We start from the raw sequence: 14,677 nt of genomic DNA on the forward strand, positions 1-14,677 counted from the left end.
ACAACAGATGGTCATCTGTCTTACTGATGATTTTGGCTTTTTTGGAGAACTGTTCTTGAAGTGGGTCATGCTACAGTCAGAGGAGTACCCTGTTTTTGTCTCCCAAATGCCTAATCAGAAAAACTTGGGTGCCTAAAACAGGACTAACCCAGGCCTAATATCCACCTGGATTCCAAACGGCTATTTGTCTGGTGGCTACCTGACCCTGGAGGCACCTCTGCTCACCAAGCGTCGCTTGTTGGACCCGGAAGTTTGACACATGCCAGCAATACGTGTGCCTTGGTCTGCCACCCAAATGATGGCAGATGTGTTCTTACGTATGCTGACCACCTTGGGATCAGCACTAAACACAGCCTCCATGGTCAGAGCAGGTGGAGAGGGCGATGCTCACTTCACACCAGATGGAAAGAATCAGACTGCAGGACCACCCAGATGCCTGCCTTGCTCTCTGTCTGGCCCCATGACTCCAGTTAGCCCAGCTTCCAGTAAAGCCTCCAGCCAGTTGTGGGTTTGAATCCCTTCAAGCAATGGAGGACCACTGGCTCTGCTGTCTCTTCCAGATGTGTTGAAAAAGAGTGGCCTTGGCTCCTCTTCTTCTAAAGGATGCTTGCAGGCGCTTTCTTGGAGGAATGAGTTTTAGGCTCCAGATCCCAAGTGTATGCAGCTATTACCTTTACCACCCTGAGTTAGATGCTTCACCTCTGTCCAGGGTCAGGACTTTAGATTGGCCTTCATGCCTTGTGTTTCCTATTAGGTAGCTGTAGGCATCTCCCCCTTTGGTGTCCACGTTTCTTGGGTCGCCCTTTAGAGGCATCTATCACCAGTGATTCTACTGCAGAGACACGGCATCCAGACACTGCACTGCCCGACTTGTGGGCTCCTTCTGCATCTTGTGCCCAGTCACTTCTGAAAAATCCCATGTTACAGTCTCTGTATACGTGAAACCCAGTCCTAGCACAGTGAAATCAGTGGAAAGACTCACGTTGAATTCAGTAGGCTTTGGATCAAGCTGCAAAAGAAGAACCCCCTCCCCATTGACAAATATTTAGAAGTATTTAATCAGTTGAGATGGGGGGAGGGGGGGAGTTATGTTTCCCTGCTGGCAATTCTCATGTAGTTTTTTTCTACATGCTAGCTTGTTAGAGGTGCCCTGGATGTCGCTCAATCCAGCACTGCCTAGGGAAATTTTATCAGTATCAGGATAATATTAACAGGAAGAATCAAGCAATTAATTTCCTTCAAGGTAAGATCAGCATATCTGACTAGATATTATATTAGTTTGCATAGCAAAATTTCAAAGTTAATTTAGGAGGAAGACTTTTTACTTCAGATATTCTTCAACTGCATGAGGGGAGGTTATTAAATTCCAGATTCTAGTCTGAATTAGCTTCTAAACATAAAGGTTTGCAGTCTGAAGTGCATCAGAAAGACTGCTTCTTCTACAAGAACGCTGCAGTGGTTTATGTTAACTCTTGAACCATTGGATTTGCTGCAACCATGTCTGGAAATTGGTTTCGTGTTGGGATGGTCTCATTCCCCATATAAATGGATTCATCATTTGGAACTGTATTCACAATCATTTGGCTTTGTCTAAACAATTCATAAACTTTTAATAACCTTTTTTCCCCTCTTGATCTTAGTGGAAAAAAAATACAAAGTCCTCCTTTTTCTTAATTTTTTCTGTGGTTTAGGCCGGGGTGGCCAACCTGTGGCACATCTGCCTCAAGCAGCATTGCGCAGTCTCTGAATGTGGCACGTGGCAGATCTTGGAGGGGAAAGGCAGCAGAGGGCACAGAAAGGAGAGCAACAGATTGGGTCGGGAGCAGAAAGCAGAATGGTGGATCGGGTAAGGTGAGCGGCTCAGAGTGGCTGTCGGGGAGGGTCTGGGGCTTAATTTGCGACATGCCTGCACAAAAGATTGGCCCCCTCACTGATTTAGGCAATGTGGTATATCGCGTGGATGTTTATAAGTCATTAATATTCCCCAGTTTTTGTGGGGACGAGGTTTTGGATGACCCTCTTTGTAGAAGTTCATCCTCAAGGGACAGGAAGTTGACTCATTCCCAATGGATTTGGTTCTTGCGTAGTTAAGGCTTGCAAAGCCAATGGGCCTTGTATCGCTGAGAGCTGTCATAAATAATCTTACCGTGGCTGTGACGGCTGCCTGAACTGAATACAGAGCAAATGTGCATTTTGAAATCTCTAAAGTGGCTTGGCTTTGTTTTCGGATCTTTTCAAAATGTTACCAATTAAAGGTACTTGCTTTGAACTTGCTTTTCTTTTCTCTTTTTTCCTTATACCTCTGGAGTTCTCTCCCTTTTTGATCCTCTTTCAGGCCACAATGTTTTGTGTGGCACAGTCCAGTGCTGGAAACCATTCGTGGATTCATAGACCCTCCATGGGTACTTTTCGGGGTGTATGCCCACGGTCCACGAGATACAGAGGTAGGTGACAGAATGAAGGAAACGGCTTGAAGAAAAGCCATATTTAATTTCAGTCTTCCTATTTTTTGTGTGTGTCCGGGGTTAGATTTATCCTTCAAGAATAAAAAGTTACCTGCGTTCCTGTAAAAGGTTTACTTTATTGGTCAGCTGATATTTACGGTCTCAGGGGTCTCATTAAACATTTTGAAACACATTTGGCTGTGCTTCTACTTGTCGTATTTCTTTCCTTTCCCTTTCCTTGGCTAAAAACAAAGTAAGGGAGGAGAAAGGTGTTTTCAATTTAATGCGGTATTGCACATAATACACAAAATGGGGGTGGGGGTTGTATCTTAACTTAAGGTTTGTAACTTTAAAACTTCACTTAGCTAGAGATAAGCCATGGGATATGCAGAATTGACTCTCTTCAAGTACTCGGCAGTCAATGCAGTAAGTACATCCACTTCAGACTAAGGAGGCAAGGGGCCAGTTGTGGTTTCACAACCTTCCCAGAAACGAAACCTCTTGCAGGCAGTACTTCTTGGAATGAAGAAACGGGCTATTAGCTATTCACTGGCTTCCAGTGTTAGAGTTTTCAGTCCTGGAAATGATGCTTTGGCAAGATGTCTGTATTGATGAAAATATTAGACAAGCAATCCTCCTTAGTTCCCAGTTGGTACCAGTCTACCCATCCTGGTCTTCGCTCTGTACTCAGGGTTACCTGCATTTCACAAGTCAATCTTTTGCTCTTTGTCTGAAGCCCATGTAGCATCCTATTTATCAAATTTTGGTCTCGAAACTCCAAACTGCTGAGAAGCTCTGTGAATAATTGATATCCTTTTATTACTCATTGTGAGCTCCCTTTGCATAAAGAGAAACATTTATCTTTTATAGTTTGCTCTCTTGTGTACTGGGTTTGCTTTAGGCAGGCGAAAATTAACAGCCTTGGGGAATATCATTTCTAAGGCAGGTTGCATGATTTCTTCCCCAACACTTTCTCCAATTAGTGTGAGGGGCATGAATTTTCAATTAAAAAAAAAGAAAAGAAAAAAAAGAAGCAAATGCTAGTTTGGTATTGTTACCTGTAAACACAAGTCCAAACAGTCACGTCTTTGCCTGATATGAAACCACTGCAATAAGTGGAATTACCCCAGGGCTTAGTCTGATTTGATACCTTACTAAAATCTGAGAGAAACTTTATTGCTTTGTCACTTTATTGAGAAAATGTGTGCTTCTGCTTGCTTTCTGCAGGGGACTAGAGGCTGTTAGGATTAGGTACCATAAGCACTTTCTGAATGAACTACTGTGTAAATCAGCAGGGCCAACCTTTTTTGTGCCCCTTCCTGAGTGCCATTTCAGTGTCCCCCACTTCGGTCTGTTCGGAAAATTAGACGTCCTCTTTGGAAGCCTGGTCGTGCCATACAGGACCTCGAGTTGTCCTCTCGTGCTAAAGTTACACCCAAGATCGCGGCTGGGTCCCCCTAAGAGTTTAACACAACAATGTGCCGTGAAATATTCCCTGTACATGTGATCATGAGCAAGTGACTGGACCTTTTGGAATCTGTTTTCCTACTGGTCTGATGTGCCACGTGGCCTGTATAGGTATTATGAAGTTTAATCAGTTTTTGTAAGGTGTTTTGATAAGCTTATCTGAATAGTGATGGTGGTGATTATTCTTAAATGAGTGGAACAAACTTTCACGGGGTGGTACTTTTTTGCTCTGTTGTGGTAAGTATTTTCAAGAAGGAAACCTCATTTCTGCTGCTGAGTAACAGGCCCTGTGATAAAAGAGAAGGTGTAATGATTTGGTAAGTATTTAAATTTGTTTGTGAAAATACCACTGATGTTGGTAACTGTAGACACTTCCTGATGGTGGAAAGCAATACATTTAAAAATCTCACCTTTGTTAACATGTTATGTATGAAAGGCCCAAACTCGGGGTAAAATGGTAAGGCTTCAGGTATGGGTATGTTAAGCTGGTAATAAATCAGCTGGCAACAAGACATTTTTTACTAGACATTTCTTATAGTTCTTATATTTCAAGATGAGAGCAATGGCTGAGACATAATACATAAGAGTGCTGAAGTGTTTGCTTCTTCTGACGATGTGGATATAATAAATGCTTGCTTGTTGACTCCTTGTGACATATCGTTAGTGTTGGCAGTAAGCTGAGGCTATAGACCAGAACATACTTTTGCCTATACTCATCAGTGTAGGAGCGAGCAGTATGGATTCACCAAGAGCAAGTCACACCTGGCCACCAGGATTTACTTATGTTCCAAGGTGAGAGACTCTGTGGATGAGGGGAGAGCAGCTGGAGTCATATGCTTTGACTTTAGCAAGGATTTGATACCCTCTCCCATGACTTTCTCATTAGTAAGTTAAGGAAATACAGACCAGACAAAAGCACTCTAAAATGGATACGTAACTGGTGGTATCAAAATGCTCAATGAATAGTCATCAAGGCTTAATGTCTAGCTGGGAGGGAGGTATCAAGCGGGGTTCCCCAGGGCTCTGTCCTGGGTTCAGCATTGTTTAATACTTTCATTAATGCTTTGGATGGTAGGATCAAATGAACACCTAGTGGGTTTGCAGATGGCACCAAGATGGGTGGAACTGCAGACACTTTGGAGGGTAAGGATAGGATCCAGAGTGGCCTGGATGGACTTGAAAAATGGTCCTCAGGCAATGAGAAGAAATTCAACAAGGCCAAATGCAAAGTACTGTACTGGGGATGAAACACTTGCATGCACAGATGCAGGCTGGGGAATGACTGGCTAGGCTGCAGTACTGCAGAGTACGACATGGAGGTTACAGTAGACTGTAAGCTGAATATGAGCTAACGGTGAGCTCCTGTTGCAAAGAAGGGCCACAGTGCACTGGGTTGTATTAACAGGAGTGTCACTTGCTCTATCCACTACTGGAGAGGCCTTACCCAGAGCTGTGTGTCCAGTTTCAGGCCCCACACTTCAAGAAAGATGTGGGCAGATGGGAAAATCCAGTGGAGAGCAACAAGAATGATTAGAGGTGTGGGAAGCAAGACTTATGAGGAAAGGCTGAAAGAGCTAGGGTTATTTAGTCTGGAGAAGAGAAGACAGAGGAGATTGAGGGGAGAGGAGGTGATAACAGGCTTCAAATACTTGAAGGGCAATTACAGAGAGGACAGAGGTGGGTTTTTCTCTGTGGCTGTAAAGGACAGGACTAGGAGCAATGGCCTCAAGCTGCAGTAGAAGAAATTTAGGTAGATTAGGAGGATTTTTAATGATGAGGGTGGTCAAGTTTTGGAAGGGATTACCTAGAGAAAATATGCAATCTCCATCCCTGGAAATTTTCAAGAGTAGGTTGGACAGACGCTTGCCTGGAGTGGTGTAGTCAGAGATGATCCTGCCTTGAACGGGGGACTGGACTAGATGACCGCTGAGGTCCCTTCCAGCCCTACCTTCACGTGATCTGAAGATCTCATGGTCTTGCATAATTAAATATAAGACAATTTAATTTGGATTCTAGCACTTGGAATATTCTTTAGTTAGCTTTACTACAGTCCATGATTGGGTGGAAGAAATGTTTAAAAAACCTGCTCCTTCCATTAGAAGGAAACGGCACATGAACAAAAGGGAAGAATGGCTCAGCTGAATATGGCTGAATCACAGTGTTATCATCAACCCACTATGAGCATCTTTTATGTCACAGACATTAATAGTTTGGTCTTGTTGTGTGAACACAATACTATTATCAACATAGCATTCTGTGGCCTTCTATCCAGACTGTCTGCACATTCATTAGCATGTGTTTAGGTATTTAGAAGCGGAATTGAGCAGTGCCCTTTCTTTCCAAAGTATGGTAATTGCAGTGAGGTCAAATGGTCATATCCTAACTCTTGTTGATCAGTTAAGTCTTTATTATACTATGGCAGCAATCACATATGCAAAGTGGAATACCAATTATGTTCTGTATTTTTTCTGTAACAGTGCAGTGGTTTTGTCAATTCTGTTTTCGCTGCACAATACCCCTAATCCAAAGAACCGTTTATTAACAGTGATAATCTGCTTATTTTAATGCAGTATTAATGAATCTACAAAACAAGATATTAATAATCTTTCCAAGCAAATACACAAGAAATACATAATTTATTATGGGTAATTAGTGGGGTATGCAAATGACTTTTCCAGATAGTTACTCTATCTGTTTTTGGTATCAGTTGTGATTATAGTTATGGTGAATTTTGTGAGGGAGATGCTAGACTGTGTTTTCTGGTAGGTCCGTCAGTCTAGGACAGTGACTCTTCTGGGCAGACAAGTGGTGGATCTGGCCTCTCACAGTGGCCAGATGCTTTGCACTAGATCCGGTTGTGAAGCGACCCCACGAAGCAGCCTCACCGCATGCCAGTGCGCTCCTCTGTACAGGTCCACATCATCTGGTCCCCAGGACCCCCGTGAGCCCAGTCATTTCACAGCAGGGGAGTGGCAATCATCGCCGCCAGTGCTTCAGACGTATGGAGAGACCTGCAGGTTGGATGATGTGGTCTCGAAGGTTGAATGTGGTCCATGGAGCACCACTGGTCTTGAGCTTTAGCCAGGAATGTGTTTCTTCCAAGTGCTAGTTCGGCGTGGTAAGGTGGTTTGAGGCTTTTTTGGAGGTGGGGTGGGGAGCAAATGCACTTTTTTAAATGCCGGGGCTAGTCTGCGTGGTATCTAATTCTGCAGTGGGTTAGGACTGAAATACTGCAGTTTATCAATGCTCATTTCTCCTCTCTCTCTCCTTAAGAGGAATTTTGCTGTCATAAAAGCACAGTGTATCTGTCAGTGCAGCAGTTCAGTAGTTTTCTCACGTAGACAGTTTTTTACATCCGTTTAAGGGGGAGGAAAAAAAATCCTAAGCAGCCGGCAAATGTAGCAAGAGACTTAATTATCCAATCACTGCATGTTTATTAAAGAGAAACTAGGTGGTATTTAAATATACCTGCATGACTTGCAAGTGAGTGCTCCTTTCCCCGTTTTGATTGCTATGTTAGTACATAATAAAGCATAATGGGGAGGTAAAAATCACTCACTGATATCTGAGTCTTCATTCCACAAATGCAATTGAAATCAGATGATCAATGTAATTGTATCACCAGATGTTACCTTATTAGGGGAGAGCATTAGTGATGAGGTCTCCTTTGTAGCCAAGGAGAATTGGCTGCCAACTGCAGAGAAAACTTTAAAGCCAAGATCTCGGAGAAGTAACATTTGTCTCTTAAAAATGAATGATAAAGCAACCCATCGCAACATGCTTTTTCTCCCTTATTTGAGCAGAAGTTGCTTTAAGGGGATACCATAACCTCAGAAATTGCATTTCTGGTTGAAAGTGTTTGCCTCCTGTTGTTTCAAGTATCACGTGCTGTTAAGGCATAATATAGGACTCGTTAGAGCTGAAAGGGACTAGGAGGGAAAAACTGAAACTGTTAGTTCAGTTTTATTTACTTTTGTGCCTTTGACAGTTTTTTGGGCTTTGGCAACCTCAGTGTTTGGCAACCTTTTGTTCATCAGTGGCAGGATGCTTTTAAAAATAGGTACGTATATAATTGTAAAAATGCTGATTAGCAGGGGCGATTGGAGGCGAGTATAATACCTGAAACCCTTTCTTTAAAAAAACAAAAGAAAGCAAGCTTGCTAGCATTGGAAATTGATGCTGTCCCTTGACTAATTAGGTCTCAGTAAAGCGGTTATAGTTAAAGGTGTTTCCATCTCATTAGACTTTGGTGGTTTAGTATCTTTTTACAACTGCAGTGTGTTGGAAGCACATGGTCAACCCAAGCATGTTTTATAAAGCGGTTTCATTGTGTTATGAATGTGCACCTTGGGAAATGTCACTGTGGCAGTCCTTTCCATTTAGAGGCTCGGTTTTCACTTTGTCCTTTGAGTCTTTCTCCCTGAGAGCGCAGTTGCTCTACGTTTGCTCTCCAGGACCTGCTGGTGGATCCCATGCGTTGTGGGCTGGTTTCCAGTGGTACAGAGATAAGTATTTTTACCTGATATTTTGTTTTCGGCTTCTGAGGATGCCAGTTTTCAGTACCTCTCCAGGGCATAGGCTGGCTTGCTTTGTTAAAATCAGTAGCATTTTTATGCCTTGTGCCTTTTATTATAACGGGGTACTTAATGACTCCGCTGCCAAGAGCCGCACGGCAGGTTTTGTCTGGCAGGACTTCATGAGAAAGATGGGCAGGTGGAAGGACCAAGGACAGGAAAGCAGACGGAGAGACCGAGGTGTTGGACTGGCTCTGCCTGCATAGGAGGATGGAGCAGATTGCAGATTGAAAGGTCAGTAGTCTTCCTCCTCTGCTCCTGCCTCTCGCGATCCTGACAGGTGCCAAACCGGCAGACGTATCAAGCGCACCGCGCCTGTTCATTATTATCACTAGCAGAGCTGTGCAAATGCTGGGAGCTTGATGCGGGGCCATAGGACAAACCCTCGCTGTTGGGTTTATAAGGATGTTGAGGCAGGCCAGGGCACGTGGAGTCACTGGGAAGAGTTGTTAAGTGAACTTTTCCCAGGGGAGCCACTTCTGATTCATAGAAATGTTGCTCGAGGTAATGCAGCGCCTGTGGCGAGTTCGGTTGCCCCAGGGGTCCTGCGGAGAGAGGCAGTGTGACCACAGCGAGGACCTGCAGAGCCTGAACTGAATGGGGAAGCCGACGAAAGGCGAAGGGGGGGGGCCAGATCGCGTGTGACGTGCTCTTGCCTGGCAATCCTGCTCAACAGGAGGTGGTGCTTGAGCGTTGCGCGTGTTAAGGTTTGAGCAGCGGGGGGTGGAAGTGCTGGGTCGAGACTAGCGTAGCTCAGCCGTGGTGTGACCGGGATGCAGATCGCAGCTCTTGCCCCCGCAGCCAAGTGGAAGGGGAGCTTTTCCTGGCAGGTGGGAGGGCAACTAACGTGTTGCTTGTCTAGTGTTTCTACCCGGCTGCAAAGCAGCAAGGATGATCCTTTTTTTTTTTTGCTTTGATTTTCCCTTTGGCCTTTTCTACTGTACTGCGTAAGATCCGAGAAGCTTGAGAAGTTTGTCCCCATTGTTAATTGCATTAACTAGTGAATCTTTTGCTGATGCTTTCTAAGTCGGTCACTGGGGGACTTCCACAGGAGGGGAATGACTGCTCAGCAGAAAGTTAAACTCCCCTGAAAGCAGACGGTGCGGTGTCTGTCTGTTGACTGTGGCCCTGGGCTCATTGCTTCCCAGTTTTTCATGCATTAATCAAAAAATTGGCCAGTTTTCAGTTAATAAAATTAACTTAGAGAACTTAAAAATGGTGCCAGATGCTTTTGATATCCCTTGTGAGTTTTCCTCTCTGCAGAACTACAGTCTTGCTTATCTCCTGTTGCCCATAATGCATCTACTGCTTGGTCCAAATTTATATATAGAAAATATTTCTCTGACCATTAAAGGAAGGGGAAAAAATCCTGACAGGATCTGCCAAGAAGTCATAATCTGCTTCTATCGCCTTCAGGTAGGATTAGTCTTATCAAATTATTCCTTTGCCATAGTTACTCCGGCTTTTCTATTTGGCCCTTCTGTATCTTGGTTAAAAATATAAGGAGTATTAAGATTTTAATGTACAGGCTTCTCTTAAGGGATAAGTCCCATACTAAATTGGAAAATTGTAGCCTTACCAAAGCAAGGAGACACAAGGCTAAGTGAGCTAGCCTCATTCTCGGGTTTTTTTGGTTTCTGGTTTGCTGTGTGTTCTCACAAGGTGCTTAGTGCATCCAGATTTCCAAACACAGATTAAAACAGACTGCAAAGTTGTTTCCTGCGTCTTTTGGTGTTTCTGATGGAAGAACGATAAAGCAGCCTTGCCACTTCCAGGAAGTCTGGTCCCCAGGATAGAAAACAGGGGCGAGGGAGAGGAGAGAGCTGTTGCAACCTTTACAGTATAAGGTGTTAATGCTACGTTAAAGTTTAAGCATTACTCAAGTCAAGGAATCCCCTAGGTGAAGGTTGCTTGTACAATATTAACTCGGCCCCATTGCTGATTAAAAAAGGCATTAATGTTGGCGCGTAACAAAGAAGACAGTAGAAAATGCTGTACGTGAGCCAGGTGGCAGAGTTAACATTGTGGGAGCAAGATTAATTTTGGGGATTAACTGAATCTGAGCCCTTGGTATTTCAGCCCAGCATTTCATTAATGTTTGGAGGTTGTTCTGCATTTGATTTCTCAGGAAATGTGAATCTTAACATTTAAAAGCCCCTGGTCTGCAGATCTGTCTTCCACCGAGCTTTGGGGCTTCACTTAGTCCGAGTGCTGACATTTCTCTCCTGGGCCCTGTTCTTGGTCTTGGGGTAAGTGCTCAGACGAAACTCCCATTTACTTCACTGGCTTTTGAAGAGAGTTTTGTTTTAGGGCCTAGTCTTGAAATGAAGAGGATCAACTTTGTACTGAAGAGCAGAGTGCTGGCCTGCATTGTGGCAGCCTTCGCCAGTATGTCCTTGCCATGCCTTGAAGTACGCAAGTGAAAATACATGTGACAAATTGCTCAATTTTTATGTTCATCACTTTAAAAGTACTTACCAATTTTCCCTTTGTACTTGGCCTCATTTTAAGATCTCATTTAAGATTCTCCAGCTGCATATGGCTTGTGAATCCTGAACATGGTTATGAAAGTGCAATGTGGATGGCAACACCTGGTAGCCACCAATGTGAAGAAGTTTTAGATCAATTTTTAATTAACTTAAAACTTTCCTAAACATGAAGCTTTTGGGACTGAAGTGTTGCTTGCATTGTGTTCTCCAAAGGTAGCTGGAGTTTGAACAAAATTCCATCATTTATTTCCTTATATTGCCATAAAATATACAAGATCTGGCTAAGAAAATATTGATATCCATATCAATATAGCTTATCCATTTCTTGACTTTTCTTCCTATGCTAGTACCTCTTCAACTTTATCCTTGTATTAATTCAGCTTTTTGCACTTCATTATAGGAAAAATGTTCTATATTTTCAGAAGTGAATTTATGACTTTTTGTGCTTGGGGAAGGAATAGGGAAAGTACCCAACTTGATGCATATTAGAAGAACGAAGATGTATTAAAATAGGTCAGTAGTTTTTTGAACCACTGAGCACCTGTTCTCTCAAATCTATTTGGGCACCCAAATTAAGTTCTGACTTTGGAAAATTTAGACCATAAATGTTTATCGTTTAAGCAGTTGTGACCTTCAGAAGTCATGGGTAGGTTGATTTATCTTACTCTCTCTCAACTGTTTAAAGCAAGAAGGTTACAAAATATTGAGTCACAAATTATTGATCAAATTTAACTCATGCTTCTTGGTCTGTAATATCTGATTGTCTACATTATCTTTTTCCCAGAAAGTTGAAAGAGTGTCTTTTAGGTAGGAGTACAAGATTTTTAAGTACTAGTCTTGGCTCTCCTTCTGTCTCTGTGTGACCTTAGCAAATCATTTATAACTCTTTGCCTCCATTTAACCCATCTGTGAAAAGCAGATGATAATACTTATCTACCTGACAAGGAGGTTGTAAGGCTTATTTTGCTAAGTGTTTCGAAAAATACTTTGAGTGTCTTGGACAGAAGTTGCTATAGCAACTCCAATTGGTGGTGTCACATGAAGGATCTGAACGGTAACATTCAGATGTGAGGTCATGGATTTTGTATCTTGAACCTCCTCAAATCCACTCCATTTTATCAGGTAATTGGTGATTCCATGTGTGAAGTATTGTCAAAAACTATTAAAATGATACATTTGGAGCAGCGGTTGAGAGCAGTGCGTACTGACCGGATGGAGAAGAATCATTTATGAACTCTGTTGGCCTGTTGCTCCCTAAATCTGATCTTCTTCCCTGTCTTTGATTTTTATGTTCAATTGAGCTTTTTCCACCCAAATGATTCTCTTAAAATGGAGCCGATTTCCACTGAGCTGCTTTTGGCATTGCACCTTGGAAACAAAGTGGGATGAACTAAAGGGACCTAGAAGCATATCTTTGGGGGGCCCATTTTAAGTGGAGGAAGATAGCGTTACACTGGAGAATATGCAGAAAATTCTGGTTACAAAGGATGCGATGTGGCGACTGGTTATGGTAGGACGATCTCCTTGTTGACCATCAGGGGAAGAGCTTATTTTTCTGCTAAAATTCCTGAAAGGGTAAATCTGTGTAATTCCAAACTGGGTTATGGGAAAGATGTGAATTAAGTTAGTGACGATTTGTATTGTGAGCTGTCCCGCCATAGCTGTGTTCTGCTAAATTGAAGGGACTTTTTGGGCGTTTGCAATAATAAAGTCATGTTGTGTGGTTGACTGGGAATAACATGCAACTTTCCAGAGCTTCACGTTACTAAAGGGCCTACAATGTTTGATGAAACACATTTGGTCAAGGTTTGTTAAATTTGACATATACATTTTAAGCCTCTGGGCTATAAACTTGGATAATGTTTTACTGTCAGGGTTAATAAGGGAAATAGGGTGTCATGGTGCTGAGAAAGCTTGGGTTTTTGTTTGTTTGCTTTTCTAATAAATAGGTTTTCTTGGTCTAGGCTATCGTATCTTTGAGGCAGTCGCCCTTGAAAGAGCCTCGGTCTCCGGTTGTACCAGTTCTATGCTTCACTAAATGTTTTGAGAATGTGTATCCCATTGGCCTGGGATTTTGAATGACGGAAGATGAGGGATGGTCATAAAATTATTTAGCATGATAAGTTGCTTGAGTGATTTGGTTTCTCTGGAATTTTAGCCTGCGAGACTGTGCATCTTTCAGGGAAAATGATTTAATGACTGCTTGTTTTTCCCCATCTCATTGGTAACCTAATAATAACCGTGTCATGCAGTCAGACCACTGAGCAGAGGTTTTTGTGGTCCATGGGCAGCTGAAAGTTGACTTCTGGTGTGCTGAGAGTTGAAGGGTCACTTGGTACCTCCTTATTTCCTGCTGGTAAGTTTTAATAAAAGACAGATGCAAATATATTAAATACCTTCCGTTCATTACACTTTCACATTAGCAATTATACTTCCAAAATAATTAATTAGAACAGCAGACTGTGGCTAGTATTAGAATAAGAGCTATTTATTCAACATTTTCTTATAGTTGTTCTTGAAAACTGATTCTTGCATTAGACAATGTCAAAAGCCTGGCTTTTGTTTCAAATTATAGAGTATATGACGTGGTGTGTTTTTCTGTGTGTGACTGCATGCATACACGTCTGTACACACATTTTTATGGTATAAACTAGACATTTTCTGAAAAAGTTCTGTTTAAGTTACCAATGGGACTTGATACCAGAAGTTTAAAGAAAAAGAATCTGTTTGTTTTCCAAAAATACCCTTCATTTACTTGTAATAAATTTTAGTTTTGGTTGGAGTTTGGAAACTTGGCTACATTTAGCAGCCATGTTTTAAAGCTGTTAGTACTTAAATAGTTTGCTTTGAGTTGTTTTGGGACCAATATACTATTATATTAACAGAAAAGTCAAGAATGGATGGATGTCACTTTTTTAAAGCTGGGGTGGCAGATGAATCCCTTTGTCCATTAGGGTTTAAATCCCTGACATTAAGCCTTTACTTTTAATGAGTAAACTAATATGTTTGTTAGCGTGAAGTCTGATGGATGCTGGAAATCTGTTCGAAAGCAATTTAAATTAACTACCACAATTAAAAACAATGGCCCAAATGAGATGGTTATAGCAAATAATTTATGGTAAAATGCTGAATGTGTTTGTGAAACAACACATATACCCTGGAAACTTTGCTACCAACATACCCCACTAGCAGTTTGTGTGGACCTTGGTGATTTTTCTTTCTTTCTTTTGCCATTTCCTTGGCCACTAGTGGGATTCAGGTCCGGTGCAGCCTGACAGCATAACAGAGCTTTCTAAAGGGAAGGGTTGTTTCCTCCGTTTGCGCGCTTTTGGGTGTGCACTCCGTTGACAATTATCCCATCTTTAGTTTGATACTTGTGCAAACAAAGGGAGGAAATAAAACAGCACGAGCAGTCATAGCATAGCCCATTCCTTTTAATAGCTTCCCAAAGAGCGTCGCAACTGGATTATGCTGGCAGTGAATGAGCTCATCCAAATACTGCGTTTCAAACGCAGAGCATGAGCACCTCAACCAGCAGCAAAGCTGGCTTAAAGGTAGGGACTGCTGTGTCTTGCACTTAACAGTAGTAACATATGCAGCAAAGGCTCGTTTATAAAAGCAGAGGTATCCCTATGATGTTAAGAAATTAAATCCAAGTCAAACTGATCAAATAGCTACGTGTAGCAGGCTAAGGAAACACTTC

General features: G+C 42.3%; 1 protein-coding gene across 12 annotated transcripts in view; it reads left to right on the forward strand.

Moving 5' to 3' along the window:
- The window catches only part of FHIT (fragile histidine triad diadenosine triphosphatase), a 772,226-nt gene that overhangs the window by 209,103 nt on the left and 548,446 nt on the right, over window positions 1–14,677 (forward strand). The window contains exon 1 of one of the 12 annotated variants that reach the window (XM_090022425.1): window positions 1,829–1,851. The exons of the other annotated variants lie outside the window; for them this stretch is intronic. Coding sequence (XP_089878551.1) covers window positions 1,835–1,851 — 17 coding nt within the window. The 5' untranslated portion in view covers window positions 1,829–1,834. Of the gene's footprint in view, window positions 1–1,828; window positions 1,852–14,677 lie in introns of those variants that run through there. 12 annotated transcript variants of the gene reach the window in all.

The sequence above is a fragment of the Crocodylus siamensis genome, chromosome 11 (assembly GCF_052110815.1).
Source record: "Crocodylus siamensis isolate JL-2025a chromosome 11, ASM5211081v1, whole genome shotgun sequence".
In the NCBI taxonomy this organism is placed as follows: Eukaryota; Metazoa; Chordata; order Crocodylia; family Crocodylidae; genus Crocodylus; species Crocodylus siamensis.